We start from the raw sequence: 17,723 nt of genomic DNA, 5'->3' as shown, positions 1-17,723 counted from the left end.
ATTATTAAAAGGATTTCCGGACCATGTACGAGCCCACTGCAAAGCCTATATCCCCAGATGGAGATTGTGCTGATGAATGTATCCTGTGTGTGTGTGTGTGTGTGTCTGCAATGAAGCCAAATCTGGCACTTTCCAAAGAGAGACCGAGTCTGCCTCTCACACATCACGCATGACGTAACTCTTCCACACGCCCACACACCACTTGCTCTCCCACACTTCTCACTCATGCTTACCACGTACTGAATAGGAATTCATCAATTGTATGTTGTGTGTAGATTTGCATGTGACTGTGGGGGTGGGTGGGGGGTGCATTGTTTCTGTTCAAAAATTCTAGATAAATCCCTTCCTTTGTTGGTAACTAATCATTGCTGGTGAAATATCTTTCTTATGGCAGAAGGTGGATCTGTGGAGGTGAGAATCATTTTCCCTATTTTGTGGTGAATTTTCCTCTTGCTATTATCAGGTTTTCTAAACCGCCAGTTTGTAATCTGTCAACCGATTCACAGGAAGTGTATATAAGTATATTGTGCTGTTCATATTAGATGAGTTTTCTTAACCAAATTTCACATTCTACAGAGTTGTGTTAGAATACTAATGTTTTTCAAGGATTGTGGTCAGTTCATGGTTGGATAGAAGTCTCAGCATGTCTATTCATCTGGACTTGAGCTGGAAGAAGAAAAGAAGAAAGCCAGCTAGTTTGTTATCACTCTGACAGCGGCACAGGATAAGATTGCCCAGATTGTCTCTTCACATCACATCTGCTTCGTAGAAAAACTCTTGTGGGACGTATGCCAGAATAACAAAGCCAGGACTGAAGAGGTGCTTTGTGCCAATGGGTGTTCACTTCCTATTACCTACATTTCCATTACGTATTCTATAAACTAAATTGCAACCAACAGCAAAAAGCATTAATTCAGGCCCATGAGGAAATGTCTAGACGGTGTATGCACAGTGGAAGAATTGCTGCATACTTAGGAAATGCATCTAGTCCAGAATGCATTTGGTTTTTGCCTTTTGCTTCACAAATGTATTGACTGATGTCTGAAACTGGAAGCTGTGTGGATTATACCCAGCATAGTGTGCCTGGTGTAGCAGGTCTGGAGGCAAGTCTAAATGGATGGAGCAATTAGGTTTGCGAAACTGGCAAAGACAAAGAAATATGAAAAGGCAATTTTAATGACAGTTCTGAGATGTATTGATTTCTGCTGAAATGGGTTGTGCTCGTATTTAGACAGGTTTGACGGATGGATGATGTTTAAGATATGCAAGCCGGAGATATATGATCTATCGGTGTCTGGATGACAACATTTCTTGTTGGATCATATGAGGTATAGACAAAATGTTTTCATAAAAACAAAGGGGACACATGGTCAGCTCATTTTGAGAGATGACCTGGCATGCAACTGTACCCACACCTGAATACATGGATCTAAGTATTTGGAAATATTTTTTATTTGGAGGTGTCTAGAATCAATCGGTAGATGGACTATACTTTGCCTAGTGCTATGTGTTAATTTATTTCAAGCATAAAACAGAAAAAGAAAGTGAGCATCCTAATAGATGATGGTGTTTTAAAACAATTATCTGCATATAGTAAATACAGAAATACTCATGCGAAATGGAATTCAAAGCAAACTGAATACGTCAGAAATCGCTGTCATGGTCCAGTGACATTTCAAATAAGTCAACGGCCGCTGGTAAAATACATATCTCGCAGGAGGGTAAATCCTAAGGTCTTCGACGGTGATCACACGTCAATCCGGGGAAATAAATCGCCTTGTCCCCTTTAATTTCAATTTCCGTGCGTGATATATATTGTGATCACCTGTCAGATGCGGCGCCTGCGCACTGGGGTGGGAGGCGGAGTGGATGCTGATCGCTCTCTATGCCCTGTGCCCTCCATCCCTCGGAGATCAGACAGACGCTGACAGGGGATATCCGAGGAGCTTTGAGCGAGGATGGGGACACAGATCTGCTGTTGATGAAGGTACAATTTACTTCGCTTTCACTGGAATAGCGCGCTTCAGTGTTTGACATTGTGACCGTGGAGGGTGAAGGATGCTCGGCTACAGGAAGGGAGGAGATGAGTAGGGGGGACACGGACCGGAGAACAGATGGTATTTCGGGAAATGCCACCGATGACATGGCTTTTGGTGGGTTTCCTCGCTTATTCATGCTGGTTTCAAATCATCGTGGATTGTACAACAATTAGTCTGTTCCGATATTTGAAGATAATCCTTTTCAAGGGCAAACAAATAGGTGATAATGTGTTTTTTTTGTTTTTTTTAAATCTGCGCTCACCCGTGTGCACGGAGCTGTCATCACCTCATACCCTCTGCGGACTACATGTTATCGGGTTTAGAGTGGTCGGGCGTAATGCATGCTGCTTTTTCATTACGGTAAAACGCTGTGGACACATCCACTAAACCTCCTCTGGGTGAACCGTACTGCCGCTGGGCTAAGCGTAGTACACATTAAATATATATATAAATATATATATGTAAATAATTGCTCATCCCTTACTGCCCATGATGTTGCTTTTGCTTTTTGTAAGGAAAGTATCAGTATTCACTTCCCATGCATTATTTGACTGCCCCCTACCCGGATGTGCCTGCAGTTTCTCCAGAGAGAGCTCTAGATTTCCAGTGTTTACTCGTCTTGCTGGTGTAAAACATGCCCTGCATGAGATTTCTCACTGCCCGACACTCTGTGCTATTGTGGTGATGAATGACATGGAATCCCGAGGATGCGAGTAGCGGAGAAAGTCGAATTCCATGACGGTGGAAGACAAATTGCAACCTGTGAGTCCACATTGAATGATTATTTGAATTTGGTTTGTAGTAGTACGGTCTATTGAGAGCGATATCCGCCTCCTGTATTGCACATTGGTCTGTATTGTATTGCCGGCTTGAAAGGGATCTCTAAGGTTTCTGACCCTGTCCATGGTCCTGAAAGCAACAGTCGGAGCGGAGTTACCGTAATCAAAGTGAGGCTGAATCATTGATGGCTTTCTTTGTATAGAGGCGACAATTGCTTTGAAAATAATAATCGTTTCAGCCGGGATGGAAGTCAGTTTTATTTATCCAGCACTGTGGTGTATTACAGATGCGTTTTCTTCACATTTACAGTGTATTCAAATGTAAATTCCTCTCTTATGAAATGTGCAGATTATGGATTTAGATAAAGATGAGTAAACCAAATGATATTATGTAATTCACTGATGCTCTCCTGAGTGGAGTTATTAGAGACTACAATTATGTCCCAACATGTATAAACAGGATCAAAAACCCACCTTAGACAGTGAATCGGTGGATGAGTGATATTATTTCTCTTCTGCATCCATTATACTTTAGTACGCTGTTGCAGCAGGTTTTTATTTTGTTTACCAGCATTGGCTCAGACAGTACTGCACATGTGGTTCACAAATGTGCATGCTCTCTTTTACTATCCCTCCCTTTTGTCTTGTTCCCTGTCATCTCACTCTTCCTCTTTGTCTGTTTCTCATGCATTTAGGAAGTCTGATGTAGATGGTGAGCCAGAGGAGAGCCCAGGGAGCAGCACCAGCAGCAGTGGGGCTGTAGATGCCCTCTCCACAGCTCCATCCCCAGCCCCCCCCCAGGCCTCTGCCGGAGAGCCAGGACAGAGAGGAGACAGCTCTTGCTCTGACTCCGACAGTCCTGTAGATACCAGCTCCTGCGAGGAGGAGGAGGAGGAGGAGGAAGAGGAGGAGGAGGAGGAGGAAGACGCAACTATGTTTTCCTCTAAATTCCTTAGCGGGGCCAACCCCCTCAATGCTGTGTCCTCTGCTGTGAATAAGTTTGGTTTATTTGGAGATGATGGGGAGGGGGACAAGAATAAGAAAGCCCCTTCCCAGCAGGGGACACCATCTGGAGGACAGCAGCCAGGAGTAGGTCCTGACAAAGGCCCTCAACAACCGCATGGACCCCAAAAATCAGGCCAGGGCCCACCTATGCAAAAGGGCCAGCCTCTTCCTAAACAAGGATCACCACAGCTGCATGGGAATGGACAGGCTGGTTCCCCAAACAAGCCCAGTGGGCAACAAGCTGCTCCAAAGGAAGGGACACAGCCTGAAGACCAGCTTAAAGGACAGCCACAAAAAAATCAACCTAAGGACCCACCACAGCAAGGTTCACCTAAGCCTGGAGCTCAACAACATATTGTGACTAAGAGTGGAGCTCAACCAGGATCTCCAAAGGCATCAACACAACAGGTTCCACCTAAGACAGGGATGCAACAAGGGCCTGCTAAGACTGGTGCACAGCAACAACAACCTGCAAAGACTGGGATGCAAGAGTCCACAAAGGTTGGGTCACAAAAAACTGGCTCACAGCAAGGGTCACCGAAAGTAGGACAAAAACAGGGCTCACCTAAACTTTCACAGCAAGATGGTTACCCTAAAGTGGCACAGCAACAACAGGGCTCATCTAAGGCGGGACAACAACAGCAAGGCTTCAGGACTACACCCCAGCAGCAGTCCTCTGATAAACCTGGGCCTCAGCAACAAGGCCCTAAGGGACCTGGTACACCTGGCATGTCCCGGGCAGCGTCTTCATCACCGGGACCAACCAAAGTCGGATCTCAGTCAAAAGCATTAGCTAAGTCCCTTTGCCCAGTGTGTAAGACAACAGAGCTTAATATGCACACAAAGGAACCACCTAATCATAAAACCTGTACACAGTGTAAAACTGAAGTGTGCAGCATGTGTGGCTTCAGCCCTCCAGACTCTGATGTAAGTAGTGGCTTAATATTTTGCTTATGTATCATATATTTAATATTTTCACTAAATGCACTAAATGTGCATGTACTTAATGTCTGTAAGTTATATATTTCAGTAAATATCTTTAGCTATTAATATGGTTCTCTTCGATTGACAGTTGGAAATTAGAAAAGGATTTTGCTATACAGTGCAGTCATAGTAGTGCAGTCTTTATTGATTCAATTAAATTCAGTTACATTTTATTGTCATTGACACAATGTACAGGCACATGTGTTTGATGAAGTTTATTCAACATGATCTTTACTGCATATATGATTTAGACTTACAATTACACACTGCCCCATATATTCATATTGTACTAATTATTATACAAAAAGCAACACCTTTCTCAGTCTCAATTAACAATTAATTAATTGCATTGGCATGGTTAAATTGTTGTTGAAGTTATTCAATGTTATAAGGTATAACATTAATTTGTAATGCCGCTTCACAATTATTGTGAACTGTATGTTTTTTCCTGTACATTGTGTGCATAAATGTGTTAACGTTGTCAAAATGTATGTATCTGTTTTATTTTTTTGTATAGGGACGTGAGTGGCTCTGTCTTACCTGTCAGATACAGAGAGCTCAAGGAGCTTCTGAACCACCAGGACCTTCCATGAAAAAGCCAACACCCAACAAAGTTTCTGCTGCTCAAAACCAGACACTATCTCCTGCTGCACCCGTCAAAAAAGAGATGTTATCACCAGGTTCACCTCAGAAATTGCAGTCTACATCAGAAAAAGTGCCATCCAAGGGTGAAGCTGCCAAAGTACCAGAAAGTCAAAAACAGGCCAGCCCAGCTTCTGTTAAGAAAATGACTCCTGAGACCCAGAGAACATCAGGGTCTCAAAAACCAGACCAGACTAGTCAAACTGGACGCAAGCAAAGCAGTGCCCAGCAGGAGTCAGGAGGTTTATTTGGCTTTGGCGGTTCTAAAACTGAAGCTGCAAAGCCTGGAGGGATGTTTGGGTTTGGTTCCTCCATTTTTAGTTCTGCATCTACCTTGATAGCCTCAGCTGTTCAGGATGAACCTAAAATCACACCACCAGTTTCTCCCAAGATGCAGTCTACAAAGGAGACCAAACCAGCTACTGTCCAAAAGTCAGTGCAAGACAAGAAACAAGAGCAACCCCAGCAAGCAAAGGCTCATCCAGTACAGGTCACAGTGGAAAAAGCTTCACCAGAGACTGAAAAGGCAGAAACAGCAGCTGCCTCCCACAATGTTCCTAAAGGAGGTCAATCCACTTGTCCACTCTGTAAGGTGGTGCTCAATATGGGCTCGAAGGATCCTCCCAACTACAATACCTGCACTGGATGCAAAAGCACTGTCTGCAACCAATGTGGATTTATCCCAATGCCAAATGTCAGTAAGGTAAGACACAGCTATTAGGTTCACTTTTCATGGTCAGAGTGGGTGCTTTTCATTTCATTGTTTGGAGGGTTATTCCCAAATGGTGTAATTCATTTAAATAAATGAATGACATGACAGCATTCTTTTTTAAGTTAGTCAGTTTGAGTTCAAGTGCAGTTTATGACAGTGGCATGCTTTAGAAATGATTTTTTTCTCATGAAAATGTATGAACAAATACGTTACACCAAACAGATACAAACTGAATCCAAACTGGAGTGTTTTTTATCTTTGTTTTTTTCTGGGCAGACCTGTGAATGCTGTCAATGTCCAATCCTCTGACTGAAGTTGCAAAGCTATGAAGCAATATTCATTCTATATCCTACTTACCTCTCTAAACAGTGAGACAGCTTTGGTTCAGACCCTTTGTCCAGACCTGGCATACGAGGGCTACACTCTCATACAAAAGCAAATCCACATGACTCTGGTGTCTTTCCCTTTAGTCTTACAGCTCTTCAATGTAAAAAAAAGAAGATAATAATGAAGTTTTTGGAGGCTAACAACGTTACCAGTAATGCGCGGTTACATATAGAATTTAAAGAGAATTGATCAATGATTCTTCAGCTTTTTGTTGACTGTGTTGAATACTGTTTCTGGTTTTTAGAGAAAGAAATGCGTTACTTTAAAGGTTGTACACACACACACACACACACACAGACACGCACACACACACGCACACGCACACACACACATACCTCATGGGGATTGTCTTGTAGGGAATACCACATACAAGGTAAATGGACATGGCATACTGAAGCACACATGACTTGACACTTGACTCTGTAATTCAGTGTGCAATAAGTAGGCTACATTGACAAGGACAGCCCAAGGCTATGTGATCTTGTGATGCTGCTTACTGTAAACGTATAGCTAAAACATTGGTGAACCAAGATCAGAATGGAGAAATCAGTCTGTGCATTTTGCAAGCACTCTGTGAAAGTGGATGTTTTAACATGTATAGTCTAAACCACTGAAACATTGACAGTACTGTCACTTGGCTTACTTGTTTGAACACATTTAATTAAATACACACATCTGATATGCAATTTTCTTAAATACTGTGGTAAATAGTGAATGTTACCAAAAGCACCAACAAGGACTAAGCTAGGTTGTGTCTTTCTCACATCATGAAGCTTAACAAGATTACATTATGCCTCATCAGTCCCAATATTTGAAGCAACCCAATTCTGTCTCATCTAAATTGCTGTAGCCATATACAGAGTCTGCTCACTGTATTCCATGATTATTTGCGTTGTGTGTGTGTGTTTTCTGTTCAGAATAGGAAACCTCACCTCCTAGCTTCTTTATTTTATTATTAGTTTAGAGCTTTCATTCTTATTTGTTATCATTCAAACATATACATGTATAATTTGTTTATTTCTTGTGTTTTTAAGGGAAAGGAGTGGCTTTGTCTAAACTGCCAGGTGAAACGAGCTGCTGGCGAAATTGAACCCCAAAAAGACACATCTTTGGTCAATTCCTCATTTAAAAAAACTACTCCAGCACAGCCTGCACTACAAAAGACTTCTGCACCAGGCTCTCCTCAGAGAAAACTATCCACACCCACAGCACAACCAGCCAAGGCTGAAACTGCTAAAGGACCAGACAGTTTAAAACAGGTCAGCCCAGCTCCTAGTCAGAAAACACCTCAGGACAGCCAGAAGACAGGTCCTCAGATACAACCAGACCAGACAAGCCAAGGTGCACATAAGCAGGGAAATGCTACTGCAGCTACACAGCAAGAGTCAGGAGGGTTCTTTGGTTTTGGTGGTCCTAAAAGTCAGCCCGACGCTGCAAAGCCAGCAGTGACTGGGAAGATGTTTGGTTTTGGTTCCTCCATCTTTAGTTCTGCATCTACTTTGATAACCTCAGCTGTTCAAGATGAGCCCAAATCTACACCGCCACTTTCTCCCAAAATGCCTCCTCCAAAGGACTCTAATTCCCCAACTGTCAAGAAACCAGAACAGGAGAAGAAACCAGAACAAACCCAGCAGGCCAAGGGTCCTCCATCAGTACAGCAGAAAGCGGACAAAGAGCCGCCAAAGAAAGCATCTGCTTCCCCAGTTGTTTCCAAAGCAGGCCAGTCTACCTGTCCTCTCTGTAAACTGGAACTCAATGTGGGCTCTAAAGATCCTCCCAACTACAACACCTGTACAGAGTGCAAAAACACTGTCTGCAACCAATGTGGATTTAATCCCATATCAAATGTTAAAGAGGTAAGACAAGAGTACTGTAGATTCAGAATACACTTGAATAATGATTGTCGCATTGTCATTTTTATAAATAATGTAAATAATATATTTTTAGAAGTAAAATACTTTCCATTGTATACATACATCAATATTAATCTAAATCTTACTTAACTCTTTGCTCTAATAGGTGAAGGAGTGGTTATGTCTCAACTGCCAGATGCAGAGAGCACTAGGAGCATCTGAGCCTCCAGGAACTCCAATGATAAAACTACAGGCATCACCAAATAAAGTCCCTGTACCTGCCAGTGCCCAAAATAAGGAAACTCCCTCACTAGATAAACCTCAAAAGAAAGACATTCAAACACCAGCAGAATCTAAAATAAAGGAGACATCTGCACCAGGTTCCAAACCACCAACACCAGCAGAGCAGCCAGCAAAGCAGCCAGCAAAAGCTGAAGTCTTGAAAGGACCAGAACGTCAGAAACAGGTCACCCCAGCTCCTGGTCATAAAACTCCACAGGAGGGCCAAAAGACAGGTCCTCAGAAACCTCAAGACCAGACAAGTCAAACTGGACGTAGGCAGAGTAATACTACCTCAACTACACAAGAGGAATCTGGCGGTTTCTTTGGATTTGGTGGTTCTAAACCTCAACCTGATGCTGCAAACCCTGCTGAATCACTGGGTGGAAAAATGTTTGGCTTTGGTTCATCCCTCTTCAGTTCTGCATCCACTTTGATAAATACACCTGTCCAAGACGATTCTAAAACAACACCACCGGTTTCTCCCAAGATGTCTGCAGTGAAGGCAACCAAATCACCTCTTGCTCAGAAACAAGAGCAAGAGAAGAAGCTTGAGTCCAAGACCTCTCCATCACCACAAGTCAGACAGACAGAGCCTAGAAAGGATGGAGCTGCTTCCCCAGCTGTTCGCACAGCAGGCCAATCTACCTGTCCACTCTGTAAGGTGGAACTCAACTTTGGCTCCAAGGAACCTCCCAACTATAACAACTGCACTGGATGCAAAAACACTGTCTGTAACCAATGTGGATTTAATCCAATGCCAAATGTATCAGAGGTAATAAGAGCAAAGATGACAAAATCCCCCAATACACTTTCAAATTACAATACAATACAAAATTATGATAAGTATAAGTAACATGTCTATATGTAACATTATTGAACAGGAATACACAATAAACTCTATAAAGTACATTTTTGACATAGATAAGTGAATGCATGCAGGTGTTGTAAATAGTCCTTTATTTAATTCAACATATTTTCTTTTTGCAGGTAAATGAATGGTTATGCCTGAACTGCCAGATGCAGAGAGCTCTTAGTGCATCTGAACTCACAGGACCTCAAAAGATGGAGTTATTGAAATCGGATGCACCTTCAATGATGGAGACTCGAGTGCCTGATACTTTTCAAAAGAAGGGGAGTCCCACACTAGGTTCTCCTCAGAAGACACAGGCTGCAGCAGTAACAAAAGCAACTAAGGCTGCTAAAGAACCAGAACCTCACACACAGGCAAGCCCAACTCCTGGTCAGAAAACTCCTCTCGATATCCGGGGGGCATCAGGTTCTCAGAAACCAACCTACCAGGCAAGTCAACCTGAACTAAAACAGAGTAAGGTCACCCCAGATACAAAACAGGAATCACAACACCTATTTGGCTTGAGTGGTCCTAAAACAGGGCCTGATGTTTTGAAAACAACAGAGTCTGTGACTGGGAAGATGTTTGGCTTTGGTTCCTCCATTTTCAGCTCAGCATCAACTTTGATATCATCTGCTCAGGACGAATCACGTACTACTCCACCAGGCTCTCGTAAGATGTCTTCACCAGCACAAGTCTCTCCCAAGATGTCTGCTGTGCCCAAGACTTCTCCAAAAAGTACACCAACAGTTTCTCCGAAAATGTCGCCAGCAAGAGATCCCAAAATTCTTGTTCAGAAACCAGAGCAGGAGAAGAAGCCAGAACAATCCCACCAAAGCAAAGAGGACAAAGCTCCTTTACAGCTTCCAAAAGCTGCAACAATCTCCCAAATATCTTCTAATGCAAGCCAGGCCACCTGCCCACTGTGTAAGGCTGAGCTTAACATCGGCTCCAAGGACCTTCCAAACTACAACAACTGCACTGAGTGCAATGCAACTGTCTGTATGCAATGTGGATTTAACCCAATGCCTATAGGAGAGGTAAGTGAATAAATACATAAACAAGAAAACATTTCTTAATATACTATATGCATTTACACTATATCTGTTTGTTGATCTGTAATGTGTGGCCTTTTTACAACCTTGACCTTTATTGCAGTTTTGAAGGGTCTGTTCCTTTAAAAGTTGATGTGAGTTACTGCAATACCCAATTCTAAAGCAACACATAACTGGTGTCTACTGTATTTTAGGTAAAAGAGTGGCTATGTCTTAACTGTCAGATGAAAAGAGCAGTTGGAGCATCTGGGCCTCCAGGACCACCCACATTGAAGTCCCAAACATCACCCAGTGAAGTTCCTTCACCTGCTGCAGTCCAGTTGAAGGATTCTTCCAAACCAACTACACCTCAAATGAAGGACAGTCCAGGCCCTACTGTACAAAAGGAGACCTCAGAACCAGTATCACAACAGAGAAAACAGTCTACACCATCAGTGCAGTCAGGCAAATCTGAAGCTCCTAGTGCACCATTAAAACAGGCCAGCCCAGCACCTGATCATAAACCACCACAGGAAAGACAGAAGACAGGTCCACAGAAGCCTCCAGATCAAGCTAGCCAACCTGATGCTGCAAAGCCTGCAAAGCCAGTAACAAATAGGCAAACAGAACGTAAGCTGAGTAATGCCACGGCAGCAACACAGCAACAGTCAGGAGGCTTCCTTGGTATCGGTGGTGGTAAAACTCAACCCAATGTTGCAAAGCCAGCAGAGTCAGCGACAGGAAAAATGTTTGGCTTTGGCTCATCCATCTTCAGTTCTGCATCTACTTTGATAACCTCAGCTGTTCAAGACCAGCCCAAAACTACTCCACCAGTTTCACCCAAGATGTCTCCTGCAAAAGTAATCCAGTCCCCTAGTGCCCAAAAGCTGGAGCAGCAGAAGAAAACAGAGCCATCCCAGCAAACGAAGACACCATCAGGACAGGCCAAATTGGACAAAGCCCCATCAGAGCCTCCAAAGACTGCAGCAGCCTCCCTAGTAGCTGTCAAACCAGGCCAGTCTACCTGTCCACTCTGTAAGGTGGAACTTAATGTGGGTTCCAAGGATCCACCCAACTACAATACCTGCTCTGAATGCAAGAACACTGTCTGTAATCAGTGTGGATTTAACCCTATGCCAAATGAAACAGTGGTAAGACTAGAGAAAACAAATATATTTCTTTTTAAAATTTTATTTTACATTTGACTGCTCAAAGACTGTAAATAATTACACCACATTTACTTTTCTGAAAGTGTCTTTTGCTGGCTCCTCATTGTGTTAAAATTATGCATGCCTTTGTTTATTATTACTTTACTGTTATTAGATTTATAAGAACTGCTGAAATAAATCAGAAAAAATACTCACTGACTTACATGAATATAAAACATCATTATACAAAAATTATTTAACAGATTATAATTAAACTTTTATTTCTTATTTTTAGGTGAAGGAGTGGCTGTGTCTCACCTGCCAGATGCAGCGGGCTCTAGGAGCAACACAGCCCCAAGGAGTTGCTTCTGTCCACTCTCAGATACCTGCAAAACCACAAAATAAAGACATCATCAGCTCAGCTGAACCTGAAAAGAAAGACTCGCCTCAGAGGAAACCGTCTGTAACAGCACAGCCAGCTACAGCCGAAGCTGCTAAGAAGCCAGAGGGTCAGAAACAACCCAGCCCAGTTCCTTCTCAGAAGAGGCCGCAGGAGCCCCAGAAAACACCAGGTCCTAATAAATCACCAGACCAGATAAGGCAAACTGAACGTAAGCAGAGTAATGCGACAGCAGCAACACAGCGAGAGTCAGGAGGCTTCTTTGGTTTTGGTGGTGGTAAAACTCAGCCCGATGCTGCAAAGCCAGCAGAAGCAGTGACTGGGAAAATGTTTGGCTTTGGCTCTTCCATCTTCAGTTCTGCATCTACTTTGATAACCTCAGCTGTTCAAGACCAGCCCAAAACTACTCCACCAGTTTCACCCAAGATGTCTCCTGCAAAAGTAATCCAGTCCCCGAGTGCCCAGAAGCTGGAGCAGCAGAAGAAAACAGAGCCATCCCAGCAAACGAAGACACCATCAGGACAGGCCAAATTGGACAAAGCCCCATCAGAGCCTCCAAAGGCTGCAGCAGCCTCCCTAGTAGCTGTCAAACCAGGCCAGTCTACCTGTCCACTCTGTAAGGTGGAACTTAATGTGGGTTCCAAGGATCCACCCAACTACAATACCTGCTCTGAATGCAAGAACACTGTCTGTAATCAGTGTGGATTTAACCCTATGCCAAATGAAACAACGGTAAGTCTAGAGAAAACAACTATATTTCTTAATGAAATTTAATTTTACATTTGACTGCTATAAGACTGTAAATAATTACACCACATTTACTTTTCTGAAAGTGTCCTTTGCTGGCTCCTCATTGTGTTAAAATTATGCATGCCTTCGTTTATTATTACTTTACTGTTATTAGATTTATAACTGCTGCAATATAACAGAAAAAAATACTGCCTTAAATAAATATAAAACATAATTATACAAAGATTACTGAACAGATTATAATTAAACTTTTTTTCTTATTTTTAGGTGAAGGAGTGGCTGTGTCTCACCTGCCAGATGCAGCGGGCTCTAGGAGCAACACAGCCCCAAGGAGTTGCTTCTGTCCACTCTCAGATACCTGCAAAACCACAAAATAAAGACATCATCAGCTCAGCTGAACCTGAAAAGAAAGACTCGCCTCAGAGGAAACCGTCTGTAACAGCACAGCCAGCTACAGCCGAAGCTGCTAAGAAGCCAGAGGGTCAGAAACAACCCAGCCCAGTTCCTTCTCAGAAGAGGCCGCAGGAGCCCCAGAAAACACCAGGTCCTAATAAATCACCAGACCAGATAAGGCAAACTGAACGTAAGCAGAGTAATGCGACAGCAGCAACACAGCGAGAGTCAGGAGGCTTCTTTGGTTTTGGTGGTGGTAAAACTCAGCCCGATGCTGCAAAGCCAGCAGAAGCAGTGACTGGGAAAATGTTTGGTTTTGGTTCTTCCATTTTCAGTTCTGCGTCCACTTTGATAACTTCAGCCGTTCAGGACCAACCCAAGACCACTCCACCAGTTTCTCCCAAGATGTCTCCAGCAAAAGAGATCAAATCCCCTGCTTCTCAACAGACGAAGCCAGAACAGCCCCAGCAGACTAAGACACCTCCATTGGTCCAACCTAAAGTGGACAAAGCTCCATCTGAGCCTCACAAGGCTGCAGAGGCCTCCCAAGTCACTGTCAAACCAGGCCAGTCTACCTGTCCACTCTGTAAGGTGGACCTCAACATGGGGTCCAAGGATCCACCTAACTACAATACCTGCACCGAGTGCAAGAACACTGTCTGTAACCAGTGTGGATTTAACCCTATGCCAAATGTGTCAGAGGTAAGTGGGATTCACTCAAAGTGTGTGTATTAATGATTTATATTCTTAATATCTACATTTTATATACTTTTCTGTTAAATATATATTGGTATTCGAAAAATTTATGATGTGGTGAACCTAAAATAAAATGTAGATATGCATACATACTGCCTTTCATTGTGCTGAACTATATCATCACACAAACCCTTTAATGTCTTGCAGGCACACTCAAAATAATATGGTTTTCCAACTTTTCCCCTTAGATGAAGGAGTGGTTGTGTCTGACTTGTCAGATGCAAAGAGCTCTCACAGCAGCCGAATCAGTAGTGCCTCCACTGAAGAAACCCCAGGCATCACCCAACAAAGTGCCCCCACCTGTTTTTGCTCCAAAAGACGCCACTGCCAATCAAAGGAAAGACATTATTTCCCCACAAAAAGCTGAAGTGCCAGACAAAAAACAGAATGACAGTCCAATACCAGGTGCACCACAAATGAAAGAAGAATTTAAACCCTCATTTCAATTGGACATTACCCAAACATCAACCACTGCCTCAACACCTGCAAAAGAGGTTTCAACCTCCACTGCACCTCCCATCAAAGAGACAACAGCAGTAGTTTCAGCCCTCAATAAACCACTGCCAGTTCAAGCTCATCCTGTCAACACAGATGTTGAAACTTCTCTCCAGAAGAAAAAGGATAACACTCCACCAAGTTCTCCTGCACCTAAAGAAATATCAGAAAAGAAAGAGGAGAAAGCTAAAATTGTTCAGAAATCTGCTGATCAACCACTCACATCCTCTGATGAAGTACAGCCCCCAAAAGCCCTAGAGAAAGAATCAAACTCTGTTGAAACATCACTTGCCAAATCTGCTCCTCCAGCAGAACAGCCAACAAATCAAGAATCAGGAGGTTTCTTCAGCTTTGGTAGTCCTAAATCTCAGCGTGCTGCCTCAAAAACAACTGAAGCTGTGACTGGGAAGATGTTAGGATTTGGTTCATCTCTCTTCAGCTCAGCATCCACCATGATAACATCTGCAGTCAAGGAAGAGTCCCGCACAACACCACCCAGTTCCCGCAAAATGTCTGCCCCAGCTCAAGTCTCTGGCAAGATATCATCATCGCAGATTTCTCCAAAGAGTAGCCCCCCAGTTTCTTCAAAGATGACTTCAGCAAAGGAGGTCAAACCGCCTTCTGCTCAGAAACCACATTCGGAAAAGATAACAGACCAACCTCAGCAGGCCAAGGCTCCTCCATTAGAACAGGCCAAAGTGGAGCCATCAGATTCTGCGAAACCAGAAGCCTCTCAAGCTGCTCCCAAAGTTGGCCGGTCTACTTGTCCACTCTGTAAGGCAGAACTTAACATGGGCTCTGAAGATCTTCCCAACTACAACACCTGCTCTGAATGCAAATCCACCGTCTGCAGCAAATGTGGATTTAGTCCTATGTCAAATGTAACAGAGGTAATAAAATTAGTACTTCATGTAGAATTAATTTTGTCATTCAGCATTTCTGGTCAGCAGACAGTTTATTAAAATTGTTTTGATTTATCTCTTTTCATTGGCTAGTGAGTCACAGGTTTCATTTTTGGTTGGCATTTTTAAATTGAAGTACTGCACTGTAAAATTGTTTGTTGTAAATTGGCTTTCCTTGTTCCTTTTAATTACATTTTATTGGAAATTGAAATTTGTTTCTTCAATCTATGTTGTCCCTTCAAATTAAACAAATTAGTTATTTGGACCAATACAACAAAGTGCTGTTTTGAGAGTTTGTTATTACATGTAATAAAATGCAAAGAATGTTACTCATGCTCTGTTTGTTTTTCAGGGGAAGGAATGGCTTTGTCTCAACTGCCAGATGCAGAGAGCACTTGGAGCTTCTGAACCTCTAGGCCTTCCCATGATAAAACCCCAACCTTCACCAAGCAAAGAGGTCCCTGCCACCACACAGAAGAACGAGACCCCAATGTCAACTTCGCAGGAGGACATCCATAAACCAGCCACACTCAAAATTGAGCTTGTTGCAACAATCAAAGAAACTGAATCCCCAGCGCTTAGTGGACAAACAAAGAAAGATACCCCTGCAGATGCTTCATTGCCTGACAAAACTGTTCCATCCACTACCACAAAGACTGATGTTTCACTGGCTTCACAAAAGCCTTCTGGAGAGACACCCAAAGGACAACGTAATATACCCCCACAGCAGTCTGCAAAAGCTATGACTTCTACTGCTATATCTGCTCCTTCAACAGGTCCAGAGGCAGTAAAGCCACCCCCAGAACAGCCTCCAGATGCTGGTACTTCTATTGCTATATCTGCTCCTCCAACAGGTCCAGAGGCAATAAAGCCACCCCCACAACAGCCTCCAGACGCCGTTACTTCTACTGCTATATCTGCTCCTCCAACAGGTCCAGAGGCAATAAAGCCACCCCCACAACAGCCTCCAGACGCTGTTACTTCTACTGCTATATCTGCTCCTCCAACAGGTCCAGAGGCAATAAAGCCACCCCCACGACAGCCTCCAGACGCTGGTACTTCTACTGCTATGTCTGCTCCTCCAACAGGTCCAGAGGCAGGAAAGACACCCATACAACAGCATCCAAAACCTGTGACTTCTACTGTTATATCTGCTCCTCCATCAGGTCCAGAGGCAGGAAAGACACCCATACAACAGCATCCAAAACCTGCCCCCCCCCCCCCCCCCCCCCCTTTCCCTCCTCCCCCTTTCCCCCCCCTCTCCCTAAAACAGAGGTTGAAAACTCCCCTTTTTTTTTTCCTTCCCCCCCGCCAGCGGGAGGAGAAAAAACACCCCCCCACCCACCCAAAAAAGGGGGCCTTTTTTTTTCCCCGGTACCCCCCCCCCCCCCCCCCGGGCAAAGCAGGCTCGGGAGGTTCTTTGGTTTTGGTAGTCCTAAAGCACAGCCTACTGCAGCAAAGCCTGCTGAGTCAGTGACTGGAAAGATGTTTGGCTTTGGGTCATCTTTCTTAAGCTCTGCATCCACTTTGATAACCTCAGCTGTCCAGGATGAACCTAAAACTACACCACCGACTCCACGTAAGATGTCCACAACAGCTCATGTCTCTCCTAGAACTACACCGCCAGCCTCTCCTAAAACGTTACCTGCAAAGGACACTAAGCCACCCACTGTACAGAAAACTGAGGAGAAAAAGACAGAGAAACCTCAGCAGGAAAAGACTCCTTCAACAGTACAAGCCAAAGTGGACAATGCTTTATCAGCGCCACCTAAGGCACCCACAGACATCCAAGGTGCTTCAAAAGCAGTTCTGTCCATCTGTCCACTCTGTAAAGTAGACCTCAACATAGGCTCCAAAGATCCTCCTAACTACAACACCTGCACAGAATGCAAGACTACTGCCTGCAACCAATGTGGATTTAATACGATGGCAGTTGTGGCAGAGGTAAATCACTGTCCCCACAATTGTTGTCTTTCTTTTAATCTGACTTTATTCATTGTTTATGGGCCTGGTAGTGGCCATTCATGATTTGATATGACTATTTAATATTGGTCAATGACCAATAAGTTGCATGTTTTGAATAGCTAACATTCAATTTGATGCTGAAAATTTTGAAGGTGCATTTAACTGCTAAAACAAGGAGTTTTATTGTAATACCACAAGTCTTTGCCCCTGAAAAACAACTTGACATACATTGGTTTCCTAACATCATGGTTTGTTCAGCAGGTGTATGCTGTGCATTATATTAGTAATTATAAATGCCAGACCCACATGTATTGAGAATCAACAGATTTTATCATTACAATAGGCAG

At 43.5% G+C, this 17,723-nt stretch overlaps 2 protein-coding genes across 4 annotated transcripts in view; both read left to right on the top strand.

Moving 5' to 3' along the window:
* Positions 1–1,875: 1,875 nt before the first annotated feature.
* Positions 1,876–16,888, top strand: LOC120563776 (protein bassoon-like). The gene is made up of 12 exons (XM_039808184.1): positions 1,876–1,987; positions 3,514–4,750; positions 5,325–6,152; positions 7,583–8,404; positions 8,568–9,455; positions 9,671–10,573; positions 10,783–11,718; positions 12,011–12,847; positions 13,133–13,960; positions 14,203–15,399; positions 15,764–16,621; positions 16,868–16,888. Exons 2-12 carry the CDS (start codon positions 3,752–3,754, stop codon positions 16,886–16,888), a joined length of 9,117 nt encoding a protein of 3,038 aa, XP_039664118.1. The 5' UTR covers positions 1,876–1,987; positions 3,514–3,751.
* The window catches only part of LOC120563540 (protein piccolo-like), a 44,628-nt gene continuing 43,725 nt past the window's right edge, over positions 16,821–17,723 (top strand). For all 3 annotated transcript variants that reach the window (XM_039807761.1, XM_039807760.1, XM_039807759.1), the window contains exon 1: positions 16,821–17,355. In XM_039807761.1, coding sequence (XP_039663695.1) covers positions 16,897–17,355 — 459 coding nt within the window. In that variant the 5' untranslated portion in view covers positions 16,821–16,896. The remainder of the gene's footprint in view (positions 17,356–17,723) is intronic.

This window comes from Perca fluviatilis, chromosome 8 (genome assembly GCF_010015445.1).
Source record: "Perca fluviatilis chromosome 8, GENO_Pfluv_1.0, whole genome shotgun sequence".
Taxonomy (NCBI): Eukaryota; Metazoa; Chordata; class Actinopteri; order Perciformes; family Percidae; genus Perca; species Perca fluviatilis.
The sequence above is the reverse complement of the archived record's forward strand: the minus strand, read 5'-3'. Positions and strand labels throughout refer to the sequence as shown.